This window comes from Schistocerca cancellata, chromosome 2, assembly GCF_023864275.1.
Source record: "Schistocerca cancellata isolate TAMUIC-IGC-003103 chromosome 2, iqSchCanc2.1, whole genome shotgun sequence".
NCBI lineage: Eukaryota > Metazoa > Arthropoda > Insecta > Orthoptera > Acrididae > Schistocerca > Schistocerca cancellata.
In genome coordinates this window covers 759,549,295-759,570,916 of record NC_064627.1, presented here as the reverse complement: position 1 = coordinate 759,570,916, position 21,622 = coordinate 759,549,295, and the positions used below count along the sequence as shown (strand labels likewise).

Sequence of the window (21,622 nt, the reverse complement as noted above, 5' to 3'; positions counted from 1 at the left end):
ACGATATATAATAAACTCTATTTCTGGTTTCGAGTTCTGCAAATATAATATATTCTGGTCATTGAGAGCCAAAACCATTCCGAAACTTGTCAGTGACCTCATGCTTATGTTTTATAATATTAAGTATTTACGCAAGATAGTGTGATATATTACTAATCAGTTACTCAGTTGGTTGTCATACTCTGTATGCATGAGCTGAAACAATGAACATGACCTGATTTCCGACAGAATCCAGAGACGCGCTATCAAACTGCAATGGAGATATGCAGCGACTTGAATGTGAATCTCTGCAAGAAAGAAGTCTGTGTTTTTGTCAAAATCTGCTGCAAATTTAGAAAACTTATTTGAGGAAGACGGTGCAACGTTTCTACCTCCTCCGTTCCATATCGTGCGTAGGAACAATGAGACGGGAAATCAGAGCGCAGACTCAGACGTATAGATACCCATTTTCCTCCCGATTCGCGGATGAACCAAATAAGTTCTTGGTATTGGTTACAAATACTTCATGTGATGCACCTTGCAGTGGCTTGAAGACTATGTGAACTGCTCAGATAAATGTTTTCCGCCACCTGCATATCTGCGAATGAGCTTAGATCCAAAGCAAGCAGAGGTTGAAAGATGCAACCTTGTGAAACTAAAAGGTTAGCTTTATGTGAAACAAAAACAAAACAAAAACTAAAGTACAGAAAATATGTTCGAAATTGCACATCAGTGAAATAAAAACCTATACCATATTGCTCTACAACAAGCATTGTAACATTCATAGATCCCCCCTAGAGTAGTGTCGGTGACGTGGTCGAGACGTTATGGTCAAGTCTGTTCCGCTCTTCGACGGTGGTCCTCTTGAGGTCATGTATTGTGTAAGGAAGGTTCCAGGCACGATGCGCTGTGGGATTCAACTTGTCCCAAAGCGAACTTAACCGGACCACGTTAGCAGCCATCTTAGAGCGTTCCATTCAGTTAATACCTCTCTCTTGGAGGAAAGAATTCATGAAGTGGTCACGATGTCGTGGTGAATTATCGACTTCAAAGGAAATCCGATCACAGAAATGTTGATTGCAAGGCTGGAAAATAGGTTATAGTATCCTGTCCCAATACCGCACAGTCCTCAAATTACCCTCGATAATCACGGGAGACGTCCAGCATTTGTACATGACAGCAGTCCAAAACATGACTAACACACCTCCCTACTGAAACCATGGGAGTCCGCGCCTGACATGTGCATTGGTACCTATGATACGACGCCAGTGACCCAGGAGAAAGCCGGCTAGACCCCATGTGGCGAACGCCAGAGAAGCGGGCATTGGAAATACTCTACAACCACACAGAGGGCAGCCAGCGGACGCTATCGCTTCGCTTAAGAACGGACACGTTGCCAAGGGCCTGGCAGACAATGAGAAGCTTGCCGTAAACTGATGGACCCTGCAGCCATTAGGGTGGAACGTCACGTGTGAAAGCATGCGAATTCTTCTGGCCTACCTAGAAAACAAGAACGTGTCCACTATTCCAGCACCTCACAGGCACTGGGAGGGGAGTACATAAAGTACAAAGAATTCGCACAGGGACGGTTGCGGAAGAATTCAGCCTTTTTAAAATGATGTTTTCTGGACAGTGAGGACATTCCTTATAAATCACAGACGCGAGCAGACTCTGAGACGAAGCCCAAACATGAATCTGTCCAGGCCTCACGCAGAGACGGCGGTTGCAAAGGAGTGCTGTGTAGCAGCTCTCACAACAACTTCGGAATGCAGAAAAACATGGGAAGGATGTGAAATCGTGAGAAAGACACCTATTGCCTAGTCACACGTCAGCGCATTCCCACCTCAACCCACTAATCTCATAATCTTTTGTGTTTGATTTCATTTAATTATTGATTTCAGTTAATTGTTGGCTCCCAGTGTGCGGCGATCTCATTGGTAATTTTCATGTTATATGATGTCACAACAGATTTCTCGAGTTCAGTACATTTTTGAACCCAGCGTGGGGCGACCATACAGGTAATTTTCATGTTGTGTGATGTCACGAACAGTTTCTCAAGTTCACAACATATTTTGACACTCATCGTTGGGCGACATCATTGGTAATTTTCATGTTAAGTGATGCCACAAACAATTTCTCGATTTCACTATATACCACGGGCACGGCCACACTCTTATGACAATGATCAGGTATCAGATAAGTTCTACACTCGGTGGAGAGAAACCGACGCCACTGATCCAAGTTGAGTTCCAAGCATTCCTTACATATGGTTTCACAGTGCTGGGTATCGGGTGGGGGTTACACTGTTGTTCACAACGGACGCCTGAAAGCGAATCTGACTGTGTGGGGGGCGGGGGGGGGGGGGGGGGGGTGCGTACTGTCTGGATTAACGCACCCCTCACAGTCACCTCCAAAAACGCAGCGCGCAGTCCAATCGCATCCTTCTCGGGGTACCTGCCAGCCACATTTTGCAGATGAGGCTTATTGGCTGGTGTTGTTGACTGCTGGCAGATCGTGAATATTTTGTGCCTTACTACAGCGCCTGAATGGTCTAATGACGAACCGTTCCGCTCACGATTCGAGATACAACGCACTTTGCTGAACTGCGCTGAGAATGCGTGTTTACTGTTACCTCCATCAAACGCAATATTTTTTTGTAGTCAAGATAGTGTAGAGAAAGAAATTTCTGATTAAAAGATCACAGACTATACAAATCATGAAAACGGCGTAAAACTTTATTTTGCCAGTTTATGTAGATGGACAGCAGCAGATTGAAAAAAAATACAAATCATAACTTTCAAGAGCAGCTCTGTCAGTATTGCCGATATATTTCAAGACAATCTACCTTCACAATAAAATTATACAAAGCTTAAAACTCCGAGTTTTACATCCCTCCCTCTCTTCGAAAGTCCACAGAAGATATCATCAATAGCAGACAGCAGAAAGGGGAAACAACAACTAGCTGGAAATATGGTACTTCCAACACACACTTATTTGGGACAGATAATATTTGACAGAAAAGTATTATATTTTCATTTGATAAGTTGTAGTCTGTATTCATCGTCTCGCGGCAGTAATCGAAAGTATTAAATTTCGAACTTAACTAAATGACCCACAGCATGAAACGCCAGCATGGTCGTTAAATTTAGTTACTTTTTGGAAGACCGATGTCGTTACTGCATGTAACAATGAAATCTACTTCGTCTATTATATGATTTGTATAACACAAGATTTAACTTGACCTGGTTTCGACACCGACTACGGGTATTTTCATTAGGAAAAAACAAAAATAATTACCTATAAAATATTACGGTATAGATAGTTATCATAATGAATAAATTTATGAAGCAACTGTACTCACATGTACTGACAGTTGAAAAGAGATTTACGAGCAAAATGCTCTTGTGATATAAAATAATTTCTTAAAATCATTTTTAAAAGCATATAAAATTACTGATAATGGAATTCACATAATGTTGGCGCTTGTCAGTGAAAATTATAGCTATATGACGTAGCACACTGTACGCCGCTAGAGTTGTACGAGTTGGTGGCGTAAGACTAAGCAGCCCAAGGGCCGAAGTTACCACGACGTTGATACGAAACAAGACGCGCCACCTATTAACAGACGAATAAATCAGCTGTTTCTATTAACAGAAATATTTTAAGTAGCATATAAGAGTCCATCTCGCAAGTCAACAGCCAGTATTATGGAAAATAAAAAGAATATACAAGACAAAGCAATAACAAATATTATATACATTACGTTTAGAAACGAATCACATTGTAATAAATGAAAAAGAAAGAGGAAGATGATTTTTAGTGTACTCTGAGGAAAATAGGGAATCAATTTCAGGCGTTTCTAGGTAAGGTCTTTATGTCATTGAAGAACGTAGCTGCAACTACTTTCATAATGAAATCGTCATTAAGAGAAAAGTATTTCAAAATTTCTAATTCTTCAAGGATATCAAGTCTGAAGCCTTTCTTTTCTGTGCGCAGGATACTGAAGTCATGAAGTTCTGGAGGTTTATGGCCTGTCATTAATAAGTGATCAGCAAGTTATATATAGTTGTACCTTTTCCCTAAGACATGTTCTTTAAATCTAACAGCAATTTCTCGTCCCGTCTCTCCTATATAATAGGCTGGACGTTTGTCACAGCTAATTTTATACACCTTCGCGTTTTCCATGAGAGAATGTACTGGTTTTAAATTATGAATAAAATTATTTTTCAAACTGTTGTTAGTAGAAAATGATACTTGTTTTGGAGGAGACGCTGAATACTGTAAGATTCGGACCCTAAAATGGTGTAAAAACTTTTTTTTCTATTCATTACTTTCGTTATTAGGAGAAGTGTCAAGAGTGGAGATTCTGATGTTGGTTTTATTTTTGGAACTACTGACCACTATGGTTGTATCGTACCCATTACTGACTGCGATGGTCTTAATCAAATTAATTTTAGCGTCGAGGTTTTCATCAGATTAAGGAGTGGAAGGAGCTCTATGGCTGGAAGAATGAAAAAAAGGCTTTTTGTGAGAATGAGTGTGTGTTGATCAAAACGGTTCAAGTTGATCATTGCGAAAATGTTATTATCAAGTACTGTAAATGTTACATCCAAATAATTTAACTGACGGAATTTGTATTCGAACTCACACGTGAAAGTAATTTTTCCGTGAAGTTCGTTACAGATTTTGAAGAGATTATCATTTCCTTTATTAGGCCCTCTGTAAATAATTAAAATGTCATCTACATATTTGGAGTATGAAAGAATACCCAGAGTGACGGCTGAAAAATTTTTTAAAAATTTTTCTTCTAAGGAGTTTATAAATATGTCTGGAAGAATACCAGCTAAGGGGTACAATAAAAATCGCAAGACCGTCGGTTTGCTGTCACCAGTCCGTTGAAATGGAGTAGTTATATTTGATTAGAATTTCAATTAAATTAATGAAGTCAGTAATCTGCTCATCAGAAATCTCTTTATGAAGATGTAATTTTTTTCCTACTATATCTAAAGTTGTTTGCGCGGTTATGTTCGTGTAAAAATTTAAGTACTTATTTTGTATGACAAGAGCATTTTACTCGTAAATCTGTTTTCAACTGTCACTACATGTGAGCACACTCTCCTCATAACTTTGTTCGGTAGAATAACCACCTATTCTTGGTTTTTCCTATATATTAACGGTTTCTTAGTCGTCTATAGGTAATTGTTTTTGGTTTTTCTGATGAGAATATCCATAGTCGATGCCAAAAGCAGGTCAAGTTAAATCTTGCTGCAACCGGTTGGCTGTATTATACAAATCATATTCTTGTACATTTGCTGGCCTACAGCTATGTTTAAAATTGGCATTTTGTATAAAAAGCAGCTCTTGTTTGCAGACACAAGAAGTACCGTACCTGGAGTAGACTCCAGCAGGGGCTCCTCCTCGAGCGCCGTGTACTCCATGACGCGCTCCACGGCCATCATCTGGTTGGCCACTTCGGCTGACTGCCGCATGCCCCACTGTATCATGCCGGTGAGGCCCATCGACTGCGTCAGCGCCAGCCCAATCTGGCCGCCAAATAGGTCTGGAAAAAGCACTCTCTCTCTCATTCTCGATCCAAGCACTGGACAATGGAAATCAGAAATTAATATTATTATTGCTGAGATTTTATAATTTACTACTGCTAGTTTCATAATATAAAATCTACAGACAATGAAAAGCCCATCATTCGAATGTAGTCTTACTATTTTCGCTTTTATAGCTTGTATCCTGAAACTCAATGGACTAAAAGTAAATCTAATGTTAAAATAATTTCCGGTAATCCTACTCAATTTCTTTTGTATTTAGTCAATAAGGTTAATATTAATCTATTACTAGTGTGTTTTGTGTACGTGAAATTTTTGAAGCTCATGTGTATGTAATCTTGATGTACTGAGTTGCATAACTACTGTGCCGATCGTTTCACCTGTGATCGACGTCTCCATCTACATCTGTATCTACATACATACTCCGCAAGCCACCGTACGATCCGTAGCTACTAGTCATTTCCTTTCCTTTTTGCATATGGAGCGAGAGTAAAACGGTCTGTCTTTGTCTCTCCGTACGAGTTCTAATGTCTCTAATCTTCGCGGTGCTTACGCGCAATACGTTGGCGACGTTCTGCAATCAGCCTCAAACACCAGTTCTCCAAATTTTCTCAAGAGCGCTTCTCGAAAAGAACGCCACCTTCCCTTCAGGGACTTCCATTTGAATTCCCGAAGCATCTCTGTAATACTTGCGTGTTGCTGGAATCTACCGGTGACAAATCTAGCATCCCGCCTTCGGACTGCTTCGAAGTCTTCTTTCATTCCGACCTCGTGCGGATCCCAAACGCTACAACAGTACTCAACAATGGATCGCACTAGTGTCCTGTATGAGCAATCCTTTACAAATGAATCACACTTTCCTAAAATTCTCCCACTAGATCGAAGTCGACCATTCGCCTTCCCTACAACAATATTTACATCCTCATTCCATTTCATACCGCTTTGTAACTTTAGGCCCAGATATTTAATCGACGTTAACAGTCGGCAGAGTGGCACTGTCTCAATGCTTTAGAGAAATCTAGGTTCAAAATGGTTCAAATGGCTCTGAGCACTATGGGACTTAACATCTGAGGTCATCAGTCGGCTAGACTTAGAACTACTGAAACCAAACTAACCTAAGGACATCACACACATCCATGCCCGAGGCAGGATTCTAACCTGCGACCGTAGCGGTCGCGCGGTTCCAGACTAAAGCGACTAGAACCGATCGGCGACGGCGGCCGGCCGGAAATCTAGGAATGTGCAATTCGCCTAATGCCCTTCATACATAATTTGTAGGATGTAATGTGAGTAAAGGACAATCTGAGTTTAGCACGAGCGATGCTAACATCGACGTTCGCAATTTACAGTGAATTTAATTACCTGAGGCAATTGTATACGGAACTAATTTAGTGTACAAAACGTGTCCAAATGTAGTTAGTAGTTGGTGTCGTTCAAAGATTACGATTTCTCATGATGACAGCCTACGTGAAACAGCAACAAACTTCATTTTCCAGGCACCTCGTAAAATCCTGAACAGCATTCTAGCAAAAACTTTAGTAACTTAGGGATATCACATATTTTCAGCGCACTGCATATTGTTCAGAACTTGACATCATTGTGCTTAATGAAAAGTTTTATCGACTTGATTTCAACTGCAATAATTTATTATTCTGTTGTCGTAGCCACATGTATACGATGCTGACGGTCTGAATTTTATTTTTCACCATTTGTCGTGCACTTTGCCAACTACATTGAAAGAAGTAACCTAACCCCCCGTCTCTCTCTCTCTCTCTCTCTCTCTCTCTCTCTCTCTTTCTAGCACACGCACAAACACTCACACACACAGTCCGCCGCTCGTGGTCTCGCGGTAGCGTTCTCGCTTCCCGAGCACGGGGTCCCGGGTTCGATTCCCGGCGGGGTCAGGGATTTTCACCTGCCTCGAGATGACTGGGTGTTTGTGTTGTCCTCATCATTTCATCGTCATCCAGGAAAGTGGCGAAATTGGACTGAGCAAAGATTGATTAATTGTACGGGCGCTGATAACCACGCAGTTGAGCGCCCCACAAACCAAACATCATCATCATCATCATCACTCACACACACACGTTCATTTTTTTGTTCTTTTAACAAATAACAATTCATAACAATTCGTGTGTGTCCGTCTAGGGACTCACCAGATCCTTCTCTTAACCTACAAGGATAGAATCATAAGCTTGGCAAAAACAAGCGCAACACAGCAAATCACTTCTTTCAATCACCTACTTATTTCTGAACATAATTTGTATTGGGATCGTCGGATATGATCCAGTGATATTCCAATCTTTTTTTTTCCTTTTTCTTTTGCAGCGGAAAAAAATTTGCTTCCAACCACGCAAAATATTCGTTTACACATTTTTAACTGTACTAAACTGAAAACATCACAAGAAACCAAACCTATGGCAAAATTGTGTGTGTGAAACCATTTCAAAATCAAGTTTGTCCAGCTTTACCATTGCAGCGGCCGATGTGGTGCAAGGTCGCTTACTTGGTGCCAGACAACACTACTTCCTGCTCGCTAATCTTGGCCATTTCCTGTTCTACTCAGTATGCAAATTATCTAACCATACTTGCATGATAAGAGCGTTTTGCAAATACGTAGTTTACCATGAAGATTTTCTGCGAGTCCTATAAAACAATCACCATCAGTTTTGTGAACGACCCCTTCGTTTAAAGTATACATTTGTGTGCACAGTGTGATAGTAGGGCGGCCCCTCTCGGCGGACGTTCAAGTCCTTCCTTGGGCATGGGTGTGTGTGTTGTTCTTAGCGTAAGTTAGTTTAAGTTAGTTTCAGCAGTGTGTAAGTCTAGGGACCGATGACCTCAGCAGTTTGGTCCCTTAGGAATTCACATACATTTGAACATTTTTTTGTGATAGTAGATCCAAGTTTCGCATACAGAAGTTCTGTGTAGTACTCCTCAACTTTTCAGATCATTATTTTAAAGTCAGCTTCCTGTATTCTTTTCAGTTTGGAGTTAGCAACAGCGATGGACATGGCACAATCAGTTCCTTCATTCAGGATATTTTGTAGCTGTTTATACGAGACACCTACTTTCTCCACAGTCTCACTAATTCTAATACGACAGTCTTCTATGACGCTACCTCAGCTTGACATCCGGAACGTTTCTGTACAACATCCGCATGAATTTACCTCAACTTCGTTATACGTAGGCCATAATGCACATTTTTAAAGAACTTATTTTGCCACTGTATATTGTTTTCAAACCTCGGCAGCAGGCTACTTAATATAAGGGCCAACTAACTATAAGAGTGAAAAGTATGAAAAAAAGAACCATTACAATAATCATGCTTGCAAATAATCATGCCGCTTGTAGATATAGATCACATTAGTCATACATAACATGAAGAGTGAACACTAATGGTAGTATTAGTCCGTGAATCAATATTTCGGGAAAACTGCAACTCGCATTACTCTACTGTATCTTTAAAGGCATTGCACTGTTTTGTGTACTCACCTTCCAGGAACAGGAAACTGTACGTGATAAACGTTATGTAAATAAGGCACATAATATCCAGTGAGAATCCAAACGCTTGAGACGTTGTTAGAAACATGTACCAAGCAGCCGTGTGTAAGTCCTGAAATGAGATGCATGTTACGGTCTTACATAATTCACACTTTGAAACTGATCGCTTGTAACACAAACAAGTTAAGTTTCTTTTACGCTACGGAACTTATTCATTGGCCAACTGGTAACTGTGAAAGGGAACAGTGTTTTATAATACAATGAAGCAATGAGTCTAGTTTTCAGAATTTCCTCCAAAGCTAGAGGTCTACATTTTTGAGAACGTCACTAGATAATAGTAGTACACCAATTTAATTTGTGCTTATTCATAATTGTTTAAGATACGTTATTCTTTCCATTTAGATTACCTGATGTTTGTCAAACTCCTCCTTGAGAATATTTTGGGCCCCATATGCTCTAATAGTCGTTAAACCCTGAAGAGTTGCCAAGAGGTGCGTGAAGACTGGGCTCTTTGCTGCGGAAAAAGGACACATTCTTATAGAGGAGTCACAGCAGGTATAAAGGCATAGGAGAGTACTGATGACTCAGTATTGCCAATAAGCTTATTCTGTTAGTGGATTATGTGGCATCACAATAATAGAGAAATTATTCTTGTCGATAAGACGCTCAAATAGGCTATATGAACGAAGTCTGCTACAAGTGATTTCTAACTTTGCTATATGTGAGCTGTGACGTGGGCCTTTACTGAACTTTTTTTGCTGTGTTGATGAACCCTGATCATAGGGAAAAAAATGAAAAATCATGTGTCCCAGAGCCCGTCGGCACCTGTAAATTCTGAATTCGCTGGAACAGAGTAACAATACAGATGAAATATTCAGACGTTATACTCACTCATTCCTTCCAAGCGCTTGATGTTCTTTGACGCCCTCAGATAAACCTTCCTAACGAACCAAAACAAGGCTCCCATAACAACGATAGGTAGTATGTAAACCCAGTTGACAGACACGGCGACAATTAGAGATCCTAGGACGAGCATGATTATCTGAAACAAAAATAACGACTGTTGTCAAAACAGGAATTTATCTCCTTGTAAAATGCTCAGTAGACATATTTTTTTTTTTCTTTTTGCATAGCGCTATAACAAGAAAGAGTATTTCAGAGCATCAACATCATCGATGAAAAAGCTTATGAGGAAATACACTTTCACGAATGTTCTTGTAGCTCATTACTCCGTACCGAAAAGCTGATGGTAGAAAGCAGAAACAACAGTTATGCTGCAACATGTACGCGTACCTTGTAACATTACTCTTACGTCTTCATATTTGTGATAAGCTCTGTACATATGACTTATTGATTACCTTCTTGTACATCTCCTTATAATTAACAGGGAGAATGAATTTCGTCTTTCAACTTCCATCATTATTTCCAGGTATTATCATTTCCATGTTTATATTATTATAACAATAGAAAATGTTTAAAAATGCTCTGACCACAGATTGGTGCTAGAACATATTATGTAAGTTACCATATACTTTGCACCATAGGTGTATGGCTGAAACTGATGACTTGAGGACGTTTCAGATGTTGTGTTACTGATATGGTTGAATAATAAATATTCAACACTGGAGGAGAGTTTGTGAGGAGGCTATTGACTAAGAAGACATCACGAATAAGAAGCAAGTCAATTTTCTGATGGCACGCACAGTAATTGTGTATTATAGGCACTGATTACTCAAACAGTCTAACGGTACAAGCGCATTGCACACATGAATTCCTACCTAGCTCTTGTCATCTAGGTCTTTAATTATTTGTACTACATCAATGTAATATAGATTCAGCAGGACTAATGAGTGCCAAAGTTTGTGTTGTACCTGCGGTGGCTATGCAGGGTATTTCAAGAATGTTTTACGTGAACAATGATAGCGACTTTGGCGCCAGTAGTAAGTTGCCGGTAGACGAGATGGCGATAACGGAGCAACAAAAGACGTGCGGCGTGATTTTGGTCGAGAGTTTGTCAGTTCATCTCTTACAGATGTATGAGGCTCTGGGATACTGATCTAGCAATACACAACAGGCCTCCTAGGTCGTCCGACGTTACGGTATGTGACCTCTTCGTGAGGGGGTGAGGGCAGTTATGTAAGATTTCGCCTCTGTCTCTCCCCTTCCAACAACTTTGGTGAACTGCTGCGTCACTTGGCTACAGCAGTAAAGGCAGCAACACGAAATATTTTCGCAAAACTATGCGACGAGTTCGACAGTCGTCTGCATGTTTGGCGTGCGTCCAGTGAAGGGTACTTTAAAAACCTATGAAAAATAAATGAAAACTTTGATAGTGAATGTAACTGTGAAAAATACCAGAAGTTAAAGCTTGCTTGCATATAGAAGATATACCTTTGCAGAATCATATTGTTCTTTTCAAAATAAAAACTTTGTGGTCCCATGTTTAAGTTAAAATTAACACCAAGTTTTGACGTACAGTCTTGTGAAATCAGATGGATCTTTCTGAAACGCCATGTATTTCACGCAGTTTGTGGAGACTGTGTAGGTAAGCCACAAATCTCCTGCAACTTTATTGTCCCTTCTGTGGACACCTTTTAATGCTTTAGGTTTGATGATGGGATAACATCATGAGGAGTAGAAACGCTTACTGATAAATATGAGGTGGGAATAAAAATCATTTGAGACTTTATTTCTGTTTTATTAAGTGACCAAGTTTTTGCATCTATCTTTGTGCTGATCATGCCGAAGACTGCAGAAGAGACACTTTTAGGGGTTGCACTTAAGTACAGCTAAGATTATTGGCATAAAGATGATAGTCACTATCAAATAAAGTAGATTAACAAAAATGAAAAAGTTATGGCCCAAGAACGGAGCCCAGTGGGTGACCCGCATGTACCTTTGTCATTATGACTTCTTCATACCTTACAAGAAACTCATCTTCCGTTTTTCAGAAAGCTGTCACATCATACACGTGTAGTTAGTGTAAACAGTGGTCGTGGAACTCTGCTGAAGTGATAATATCTGAACTTATTTATAGGATGTACCGAGAAAATGAAACAATGTCATCAGTTTCCTTACTGAAAATATTTTTAGGAATAAAATATTTTCAGCCGCGTGGAAGGATTACGTAAAATATTGAGCAAACAGTTATTCAAACAGAAAATCATTTAGTTTACTGTCTTCGGTTTAATTACATTACACACTTTACTAACTTAGTAGTTATAGTGTTTGACTTACTTGACCAGCATCCAAAATTGCCTTTGGCAACAATTCGTCTATAGCTCCCATGTCTTTAGAGAAACGGTTCAGGATTCTACCTGAAATAAAATTACCCTCATTAACATCAAGCAAATAGAACGAAACAGATTTCACGTCACTATTTCTATAACGACATGAATACTTTTTTTAAGTGTGCAATAGATCATCTTCAGGCATGCCATTTATTGCTGCCATGGGTAAAATTGGGCACTGAACCTTGTAGCAAAATGAATACAATTATCAATTCGCTTCCTTATTAAGGGTGATATTAGTTGCAGGCAATATAATGTCTCCGTGTTGATATGGTGGGGGTTTATCGTGAGCGTATAAATGAAAGCAATGGAATTCTTGCGAAAATAGCTTCGATCCATGGAAAATAGCTTCGATCCAGGTGCGAGGATCTATTGAAAAGTCTCGTGAATTGCTGTCACAGTTACAAAGACTTTCTTATGCGTCACATTTGTTGACAAGTTTCACTTTTGCCACAATTTTTTTCACACACTCCCAATAAAGTCATCAAGGATTAGGTTCTTGGTAGAAGTCTTAATTCATTGATGTTACATATCTCATAGAAAAATAAAGGAATTAGCGTCCGCGACAAACTATTTTAAACAACGTAAATTGGGCTGCTATGCAAACACAAACGGGGTTGAGGGACGTACATGAGGACTCACAAAGGAATGGTCAGACTTGACACGTCGATACTGCCGGAATTTTTTGCAGCTCCTGGTTAAGGCCAATTAAAATCCAAATGCAAGATTTCAGCTGCAAACATGAAAGGGCCCAAAAAAAAGTCACGAAAAAGGGTATTTTCTTGCATGGTGCTTTCAACTAAGAGGTGGACACCCTGTGAATGTTCAAACAAATTTCGGGCTTGCAGCAGGTCGTCGTTCAATACTTCCCACGATATTTCAACTGGGCACCTGCCAATCATCTTCAGGTGAGCCGTCGCAGACTGAGAGGTGATGATGTTTGGTTTGTGGGGCGCTCAACAGCGTGGTTATCAGCGCCCGTACAATTACCCAATCTTTGCTCAGTCCAGTTGCGCCACTTTCCTGGATGATGATGAAATGATGAGGACAACACAAACACCCCGTCATCTCGAGCCAGGTGAAAATCCCTGACCCCGCCGGGAATCGAACCCGGGACCCCGTGCTCGGGAAGCGAGAACGCTACCGCGAGACCACGAGCAGACTGCGACGGCTCACCTGAAGATGACTGGCGGGTGCCCAGTTGAAATATCGTGCGAAGTATTGAACGACGACCGGCTGCAAGCCCGAAATTTGTTTGAACAGTCAATTCGCCGGGAAAATTTTAAAATTCACACCCTGTGAACGTTCTACTGCTTGCTTTGAGGATATTCTCGTACAACAGATGACAGCTGAAATCATTTTGAAATAAGAAAAACGAAAACTTTATTTTTTCATGCATCATGATATTCTTCCGTTTTGTGAGAACAAATCCCTCCTCCCTCTACATTCTTGACCAAGTCACAAAGTTTTTGATTCAATAACAGCCGCAATTACAGCTAAACCTGACAAAGAACTAGAGACACTTCATGTTCCAGCTAGTTTAACGAATGTATTTCAACCGCCAGACAGAAAATTTTCCTTCAGTGGAAGGTATTTTACAGTACATTAACAGAGAAATTTATTATGAACAGATCACTACAGTTTCCAGTCTACCACATGGCAATATTCTTAAGTTGCAGTCACTAGTACACTACCAATTTTTCTCTCCCCACATTCAAAATCTGATGAACTGTATGTGGCAGTCCTCAAAATAGGTCCGGATTCATTTCCAACACAAGCTCAGTGTTTTTTTTTTTCTAAAAGGCCTGTCTGTGACCCGTAGAGGTGTTAGATGTCGTCCTTAACTTTATGCTCATGATGCGCAAAAAAATATATTTTTCGAACAATGCATCATTATCACTGTTTTGCGATAGTGGCGAGGAATAAATTTAATGTCCACGTGTTGGAAACCTTGTATTCCTTTGTGTATACTCTGTACCAGTTTCGAAGAAAAATTGTACATAACATAACCGCGGCGGTTCAATCGGCAGTTCAACGCTCATCTCGCAAGACGCCGTGAATACCGGCAGCGATCGAATTTACGGCTTTACGCTAGGCAATTTACGTGAAGAAACCGTGCGAGAAATGTCATATTTTATAAATGCTTTCAGTAACTTGAAGTTCATGTTGTCAGCTGCTATTTGGTATGTGGATGTTAACTGACATTAAATATGAGTTTCACAAGAACCACGGTAGGTTTCGATATGACAAGTCTGAGCTCTCCTCGTCAGCGCTAAAACAGTTTAATAACGTATGAAAGAATTATTTTACTTGCGGGGCAAGTATGCCTACTCCGAAAAAGTGAATAATATACTCGTATATACTAAAAGATGAACTTGGTGTTTCATTTGGTTGAGCCTATATACGGTGCTAAGTACACATTACGCTTTCGCTCTGATGGGATGAACATTAAGAAGTTGTGTTAGTGTCGTTGATGAAGAAACTAGAGACAAGAACCTGGTGCCGACAATTTTTCTCTTTTATTTAATTAATTATTCATTACCTATACTGTGAACACGGCGGTTTACAATCTCCTTCTACTGTTCACATTTGCTCGCGAAGTAGAAACCACCGTTTTTTCTTTATTTTCTCGTATTGTTATTATGCTTACTGGAGCCACTGTTACTACACAACTCTCTGAATCAATTTTCATTTGGAAGCTTAGAATTGTTTACCTTTTTCATACGGCAGAAAAAGTACTTTTGCCTTAACCATAGCCTACTGTTAGCCTTAGTTCCATCTTTTTCTATACTATTACTATTAATAATGCAGTTTATAGTTTTTAAACAAATGTACTACTTCTATTAGTACTACTATTGTTACTACTACTACCGCCACTAGAGCTGCTACTACCGTCTCGAACTTTACATATATTACCATGACTTTTATTTCATCAGTCGTTTTCACAATACTATTAAGTCTTATCTCAATATTGCCATTGTCTAGGCACTTAAAATTGGGACAGGCACATTGTTTACTGTTCCGAAATAGTAAGACGTTGGATAATGCAATCCGCATCAGATCAACCATACTGTATGGTGTCAATATGCAGTCTGCTTCCCTTGAATACCATCATACAGCCCGCCAAACGCAACCTGCCCATCCAACGGAGGCATCACGATCAATGAGACATTTTGGATGAAGTTTGAGACGAACCCAGCACAGCGGAGACCCTCACCAAGTACGATTGCTTGGAGAAATGGGGAAGATCACCGCAGGTTCATTTAGTAAGCGAGGAAGCGTCACACAGATGCTCATCCAGCTCCAGGGTCAAACGCTACAAGAGAGGCGTTGTACATCATGATGCCGTTTACAGTCCAGTTTCCTAGAGTGTATGTACCTATTAGAGCCAACCATTATATTGATTCCTCCTGCAAATATCCCGCGAAAAGATTACGAAAGCAAAATCTGAGAGATTCGAGCTCACACGGAGGTTTGCGACCAACCGTTCATTCCACAGATCATTCGAGAGGAGAACAGGAAAGTATGGAAACGACCACATACCATAAAGTGGCTTGAGGAGTGTAGATGACAATGTAGAGCGCACACTCTGGTGAACGGCAACTGTTGGCTGCCACATCTCTCTTCCGTATGTTGACCAAAATACTGGTAAGGAAGTTTTTTTTCCCTCTATCACAGATACGTTAATTCAATCTTAAGAAGAGAAGCGGGATGCAAAAATCTGTTGGAACATCCTAAAATACGACGGTTTACTTGAAATGAAAACTGCAACCCTCAATAATATTTTGAAACGATTTACTAAACCGTTAGCCAGATCTGAATCCATTGCAAGTTCATCATCAGACTAACTTAATGCAAATAGCCCTGAAGTTATGGGGCTGCGAGTGGGGAGCGATTGATGCCATGAGTCCTCTGACTATTTGATGTGGCCCTGCCACGACTTCCTCTCCTGCGCTAATATCTATATTCCAGAGCAGCAATTACATCCAATGTCCTCAATTATTTGTTGGTTTTATTCCACACTCTGACTCCCGCCACAGTTTTTACCCTCCACAGCTCCCTCTAGTTCTACGGAAGTTATTCTTTGATGTCTTAACACATGTCCTGTCATCGTGTCCCTTTTCTTGTCAATATTTTCCATATATTCTTGCCGATTATGTGGAGAACCTCCTCACTTCTTATCTTATCTGTCCAGAAAATTTTTAGTATCCTTCTATAGCACCACATCTACAACACCTCGATTCTCTTCTTCTCCCGAGTTCCCGGGGTCGATTCCCGGCGGGGTCAGGGATTTTCTCTGCCTCGTGATGATTGCGTGTTGTGTGATGTCCTTAGGTTAGTTAGGGTTAAGTAGTTATAAGTTCTAGGGGCTGATGACCATAGCTGTTAAGTCCCATAGTCCTCAGAGCCATTTTTTTTTTCTCTTCTTCTCCTGTTGTCCCATAGTTCAGTACATGATTCACTATCATACATTGCTGTGCTCGAGAAGCAAATTCTCACAAAAATGTTCCTCAAATTAAAGCCTATTAATGGTACTAGTAGATTTATTTTCAACAGGAATGAGCCGGCCGGTGTGGCCGCCCGGTTCTAGGTGCTTCAGTCTGGAACCGCGTGACCGCTACGGTCGCAGGTTCGAATCCTGCCTCGGGCATGGATGTGTGTGATGTCCTTAGGTTAGTTAGGTTCAAGTAGTTCTAAGTTCTAGGAGACTGACGATCACAGATGTTAAGTCCCATAGTGCTCAGAGCCATCATCATCTACAGGATTGCCCTCACTGCCCGTCCTAAACTGAATTTTTCTTCTCCTTGCTTCGTCTGTCATAAGTTATTTTGCATCCAATGTAGCAGAATCCCTTTACGTCACCTATTTCATGCTCCCGTATTTTAATGTTAAGTTTCTCACTAATGTCATTCTGTCAGAGACAGCAAAGGACTTGGAAGAGCAGTTGAACGGAATGGACAGTGTCTTGAAAGGAGGGTATAAGATGAACATCAACAAAAGCAAAACGAGGATAATGGAATGTAGTAGAATTAAGTCGGGTGATGCTGAGGGTATTAGATTAGGAAATAAGACACTTAAAGTAGTAAAGGAGTTTAGCTATTTGGGGAGCAACGTAACTGATGATGGTCGAAGTTCAAATGGTTCAGATGGCTCTGAGCACTATGGGACTCAACATCTTAGGTCATAAGTCCCCTAGAACTTAGAACTACTTAAACCTAACTAACCTAAGGACATCACACACACCCATGCCCGAGGCAGGATTCGAACCTGCGACCGTAGCAGTCCCGCTTTTCCGGACTGCAGCGCCAGAACCGCTAGACCACCGCGGCCGGCCGATGGTCGAAGTAGAGACGATATAAAATGTAGACTGGCAATGGCAAGGAAAGCGTTTCTGAAGAAGAGAAATTTGTTAACATCGAGTATAGTTTGAAGTGTCAGGAAGTCGTTTCTGAAAGTATTTGTATGGAGTGTAGCCATGTATGGAAGTGAAACATGGTCGATAAATAGTTTAGACAAGATGAGAATAGGAACTTTCGAAATGTGGTGCTACAGAAGAATGCTGAAGATTAGATGGGTATATCACATAACTAATGAGGAGGTATTGAACCGAATAGGGGAGAAGAGGAGTTTGTGGCACAACTTGACTAGAAGAAGGGATCGGTTGGTAGTACATGTTCTGAGGCATCAAGGGATCACCAATTTAGTATTGGAGGGCAGCATGGAGAGTAAAAATCGTAGAGGGAGACTAAAAGATGAATACACTAAGCAGATTCAGAAGGATGTAGGCTGCAGTAGGTACTGGGAGATGAAGAAGCTTGCACAGGATAGAGTAGCATGGAGAGCTGCATCAAACCAGTCTCACGACTGAAGACCACAACAACAACAATGTCATTTCTGCTACTGCTCGTTACTTTCGTCCCTCTTCCGTTTACTTTCAGTTCATATTCATTACGGTAGACTGTACATTCGCTTCTGTATGTCCCGTAACTCCTCCTCGCTGTCCATGAGGATGGCAATATCACCAGCGAATCTTAACTACTAATGTTCCATCACCTTAATTGTAATACCTTTTTAAATTTTTTTCGTAACTGCTTCTTCGATCAGTAGATTGAAAAGCAGGGAAGAAAGGCTGAATCCCTATTTACACCCGTTCTTAATACGATCTCTTCGTTTTTGGACTTCCATTCTTACTGTTTCTTCTTGGTTCTTATACATGCTTACCCTACAGCTTATACTACGTTTCTGAGAATTTAGAACATCATACACCATTTTACATTGTGGAATGCTTTCCTAGGTCCAAAAATCCTTGCTTCCCTTATCAAGCGCCATGTCAGAGCCTCTCTGGTACCTTTACCTATCCAGAACGTAAGCTGCGTGTCACCTACGAAATCCTCAATTTTCTTTTCATTTTTCTATATAGGGCGGCCAAAAATAGTCTGAAAATTTTGTAATGTGTAATGGTGTTGCAGTATAGGCTACGCTGAGAAGTAATTATTAAGAAAAAAATCCAATGTGTTGCATCGTTTCCGAGTTAATGAGCACTGGAGTTAGCCAATCAAGCCGTTGCACGCACAAATTCAAGAGGCCCGCCACATGCAATTAATGTCAGTTGTTCTCATAGAATAGACGATGGCACACAAAACTGCCCAGTCTTTGGCTCGGGTTTGATCCTTACTACCGTCCCATGTTCAATTATTGTATCGCTGTCTTGTTCGGTTTTAGGAAACCAAACTAAGCCGTTTGAAAATTTGCGCGTGCAACGGCCTGATTAACAACGCTAATTAACTCGAAAACGATGCAATGTATCAAATTTTTGTCTAAACCATTATTTCTCAGCACAAACTACCCTAAAAAACCCTAGCACGTTTTTCAGACTGTTTCTGACCACTTTTATATTATTCTTGTGAGCAAGTTGGATCCATAAGCTCTTGTGCGATAATTCTCTGATTTATGTGTCCCTGTTAACTTTGCCATTATGTGGATGATATTTTTTTCCGAAAATCTGATGATATTTCACTAATCTTATGGATTTTACACACCAACTTGAATAATCGTTTGGTTTCGATTTCCTCCAACGATTTGTGGCTCTGAGCACTATGGGACTCAACATCTTAGGTCATAAGTCCCCTAGAACTTAGAACTACTTAAACCTAACTAACCTAAGGACATCACATACACCCATGCCCGAGGCAGGATTCGAACCTGCGACCGTAACGGTCCCGCGGTTCCGGACTGCAGCGCCAGAACCGCACGGCCACCGCGGCCGGCCAACGATTTGTGCCTTTTGCCTTATTTGAATGTAAATCTTCCAAATCTCGGCCAAACTCTAACATTGGATGGTCTGAGTCTTCCTAATCGACTTATATTTTTCTCATATCATGTCAGGAGAGAGTTCCCTCGTTCATAGAGCCCTTCAATGTATTCTTTCCATCTATACACTCTCCCCTCTACGTTTAACAGTAGAATTCCTCCTGCACTTTCAACGTTGCCATCTGTGCTTTCAATTTAACCGAAAGTTCTTTTGACCTCTCTGTAGGCTGAATCAGTCTTTCCGATGACCATTCATTTTTCGATGTCATCAAATTCTTCTTGCAGCCATTTCGCCTGAGCTTCCTTGCATTTCCTATTCGTTTTATTCCTGTTTGTGAGTTTCCCTGAGCATTCTTATACTTCCTCCTTTCTTCGATCAGTTGAAGGTTCATTCCTGCTACTCAAGGATTCTTCGAAGTTATCTTCTTTATACTTATATCTGTCTGTGCAATTTCAATTATTTCCCTTGTTAGAGAAGTCTATTTCTGTTAAGCTGTACTGCCTACTTTGGTATTCGTTATCGTAGTATCTACAGCCTTAGACAACCTGAAATGCACATCACTATTTCTCTGTGCTTCAGTATCTCAATACTTTTCACGTTGATTCTTCCTGGCGATCTTCTCAAACTTCAAGCTGCCCTTAATTATTACTAAATTGTAATCTGAGTATATCTGCTACTGGTCACGCCTTCCAATCCAGTATCTGTTTTCGGAATCTCTGCCTCACTATGATGTGATCCAGCTGGGATCCTTCCATGCTTCCAGGTCTTTCCCAAGTATACCTCCTCTTCTCGTGGTTTTTGAACTAAGTAATCGCTGTTACCAGCTGAATTTTACTGCAGAATCCATTAGCCCTTCGCCTTTCTCATTCCCACTACCGAGCCCATATTCTCTCGTAACACCAGCTTCAGTTCCTTCTTTCCCGACAGAGTTCCAGTCCCATATAACTGCTAGATTTTCAGTTCTTTTTTCATGCTGAGTTACCTGTTCAGTCCCTCATCTGTTCTATGTCTTCATTCTCTGCTTGTCAAAATGGCATGTATACCTGAACTTTTGTTGTTGGCGCTGGTTTGCTGTCGCTTCTGATGAGGGTAATCCTATTATTGAATTCAGTGAAACTCATTCTCTGCCCTATCTTCCTCTTCATAACCAACCCTATTCCCGTTATACCACTTTCTGCTGCTGTTGATATTGTCCCACATTCGTCTGCCCAAAAATTTTTACCTTTCTTCCATTTCACTACACTGACCTCTCACTACACGTGTATTTAGCTTCTGCATTTCCTTTCTCATGTTTTATACCTTTACTACCACATTTCTGACTATACACGCTCCGATTCGTGGAATGTTAGCTTTCCGTATGTTGCTTTTTTCATGGACACCTTCCCCTTAGCAGTCTCCTCCCGAAGATCGCAATGGGAGACTAGTTCGGAATATTTTGCCAATGGAAAGATCAGCAACCACGACACTTCCTCATTTACAGGCCACAGGTTCTGTGGATACATGTCATGTGTCTTTAATGCACCGATTTCCATTGCCTTCTGCATCTTCATGCCGTTGAACATTATAGATTATTCCCCCTTACAGGGCCAGTTTACCACCCCCAAGGGCAAGAGAGTATCCAGAAGTTCTGTCCGCTCCTCCGTCGTCTTTGATAAGGCCGTCGGCATAGCTTGATGACTTGTTATGCCGGAGATCTTCGGCTGCCAGAGCTAATAATTTTTATTCACAATTAAAGGCGACATGTGGGAGTGAACCCGGAACACAGTACTTTTTGATTACTAGTCGAAGACGCTACGCCTATCCCACGGTGTTTGTTCAGTAACACTCTGGGTTATAGAAAACTGCACCAAATGCGCCATGAAAGAATCATTTTTACACGATCATAGAAACAATGTCTGTAAGCAGGAATTTTTATTTAATTTTTGTTTACAGTTGAGAAGAACAAATTCAACCGCTATTGAGCAGCAATAGAGAGT

At 40.7% G+C, this 21,622-nt stretch overlaps 1 protein-coding gene across 1 annotated transcript in view; it reads right to left on the bottom strand.

Moving 5' to 3' along the window:
• The window catches only part of LOC126162586 (ATP-binding cassette sub-family C member 4-like), a 234,797-nt gene that overhangs the window by 27,017 nt on the left and 186,158 nt on the right, over window positions 1-21,622 (bottom strand). The window contains exons 15-19 of the mRNA XM_049919186.1: window positions 12,282-12,361; window positions 9,936-10,086; window positions 9,452-9,558; window positions 9,036-9,156; window positions 5,369-5,539 (exon numbers count right to left, since the gene is read on the bottom strand). Of these exons, the coding sequence (XP_049775143.1) occupies window positions 5,369-5,539; window positions 9,036-9,156; window positions 9,452-9,558; window positions 9,936-10,086; window positions 12,282-12,361 (630 nt within the window). The remainder of the gene's footprint in view (window positions 1-5,368; window positions 5,540-9,035; window positions 9,157-9,451; window positions 9,559-9,935; window positions 10,087-12,281; window positions 12,362-21,622) is intronic.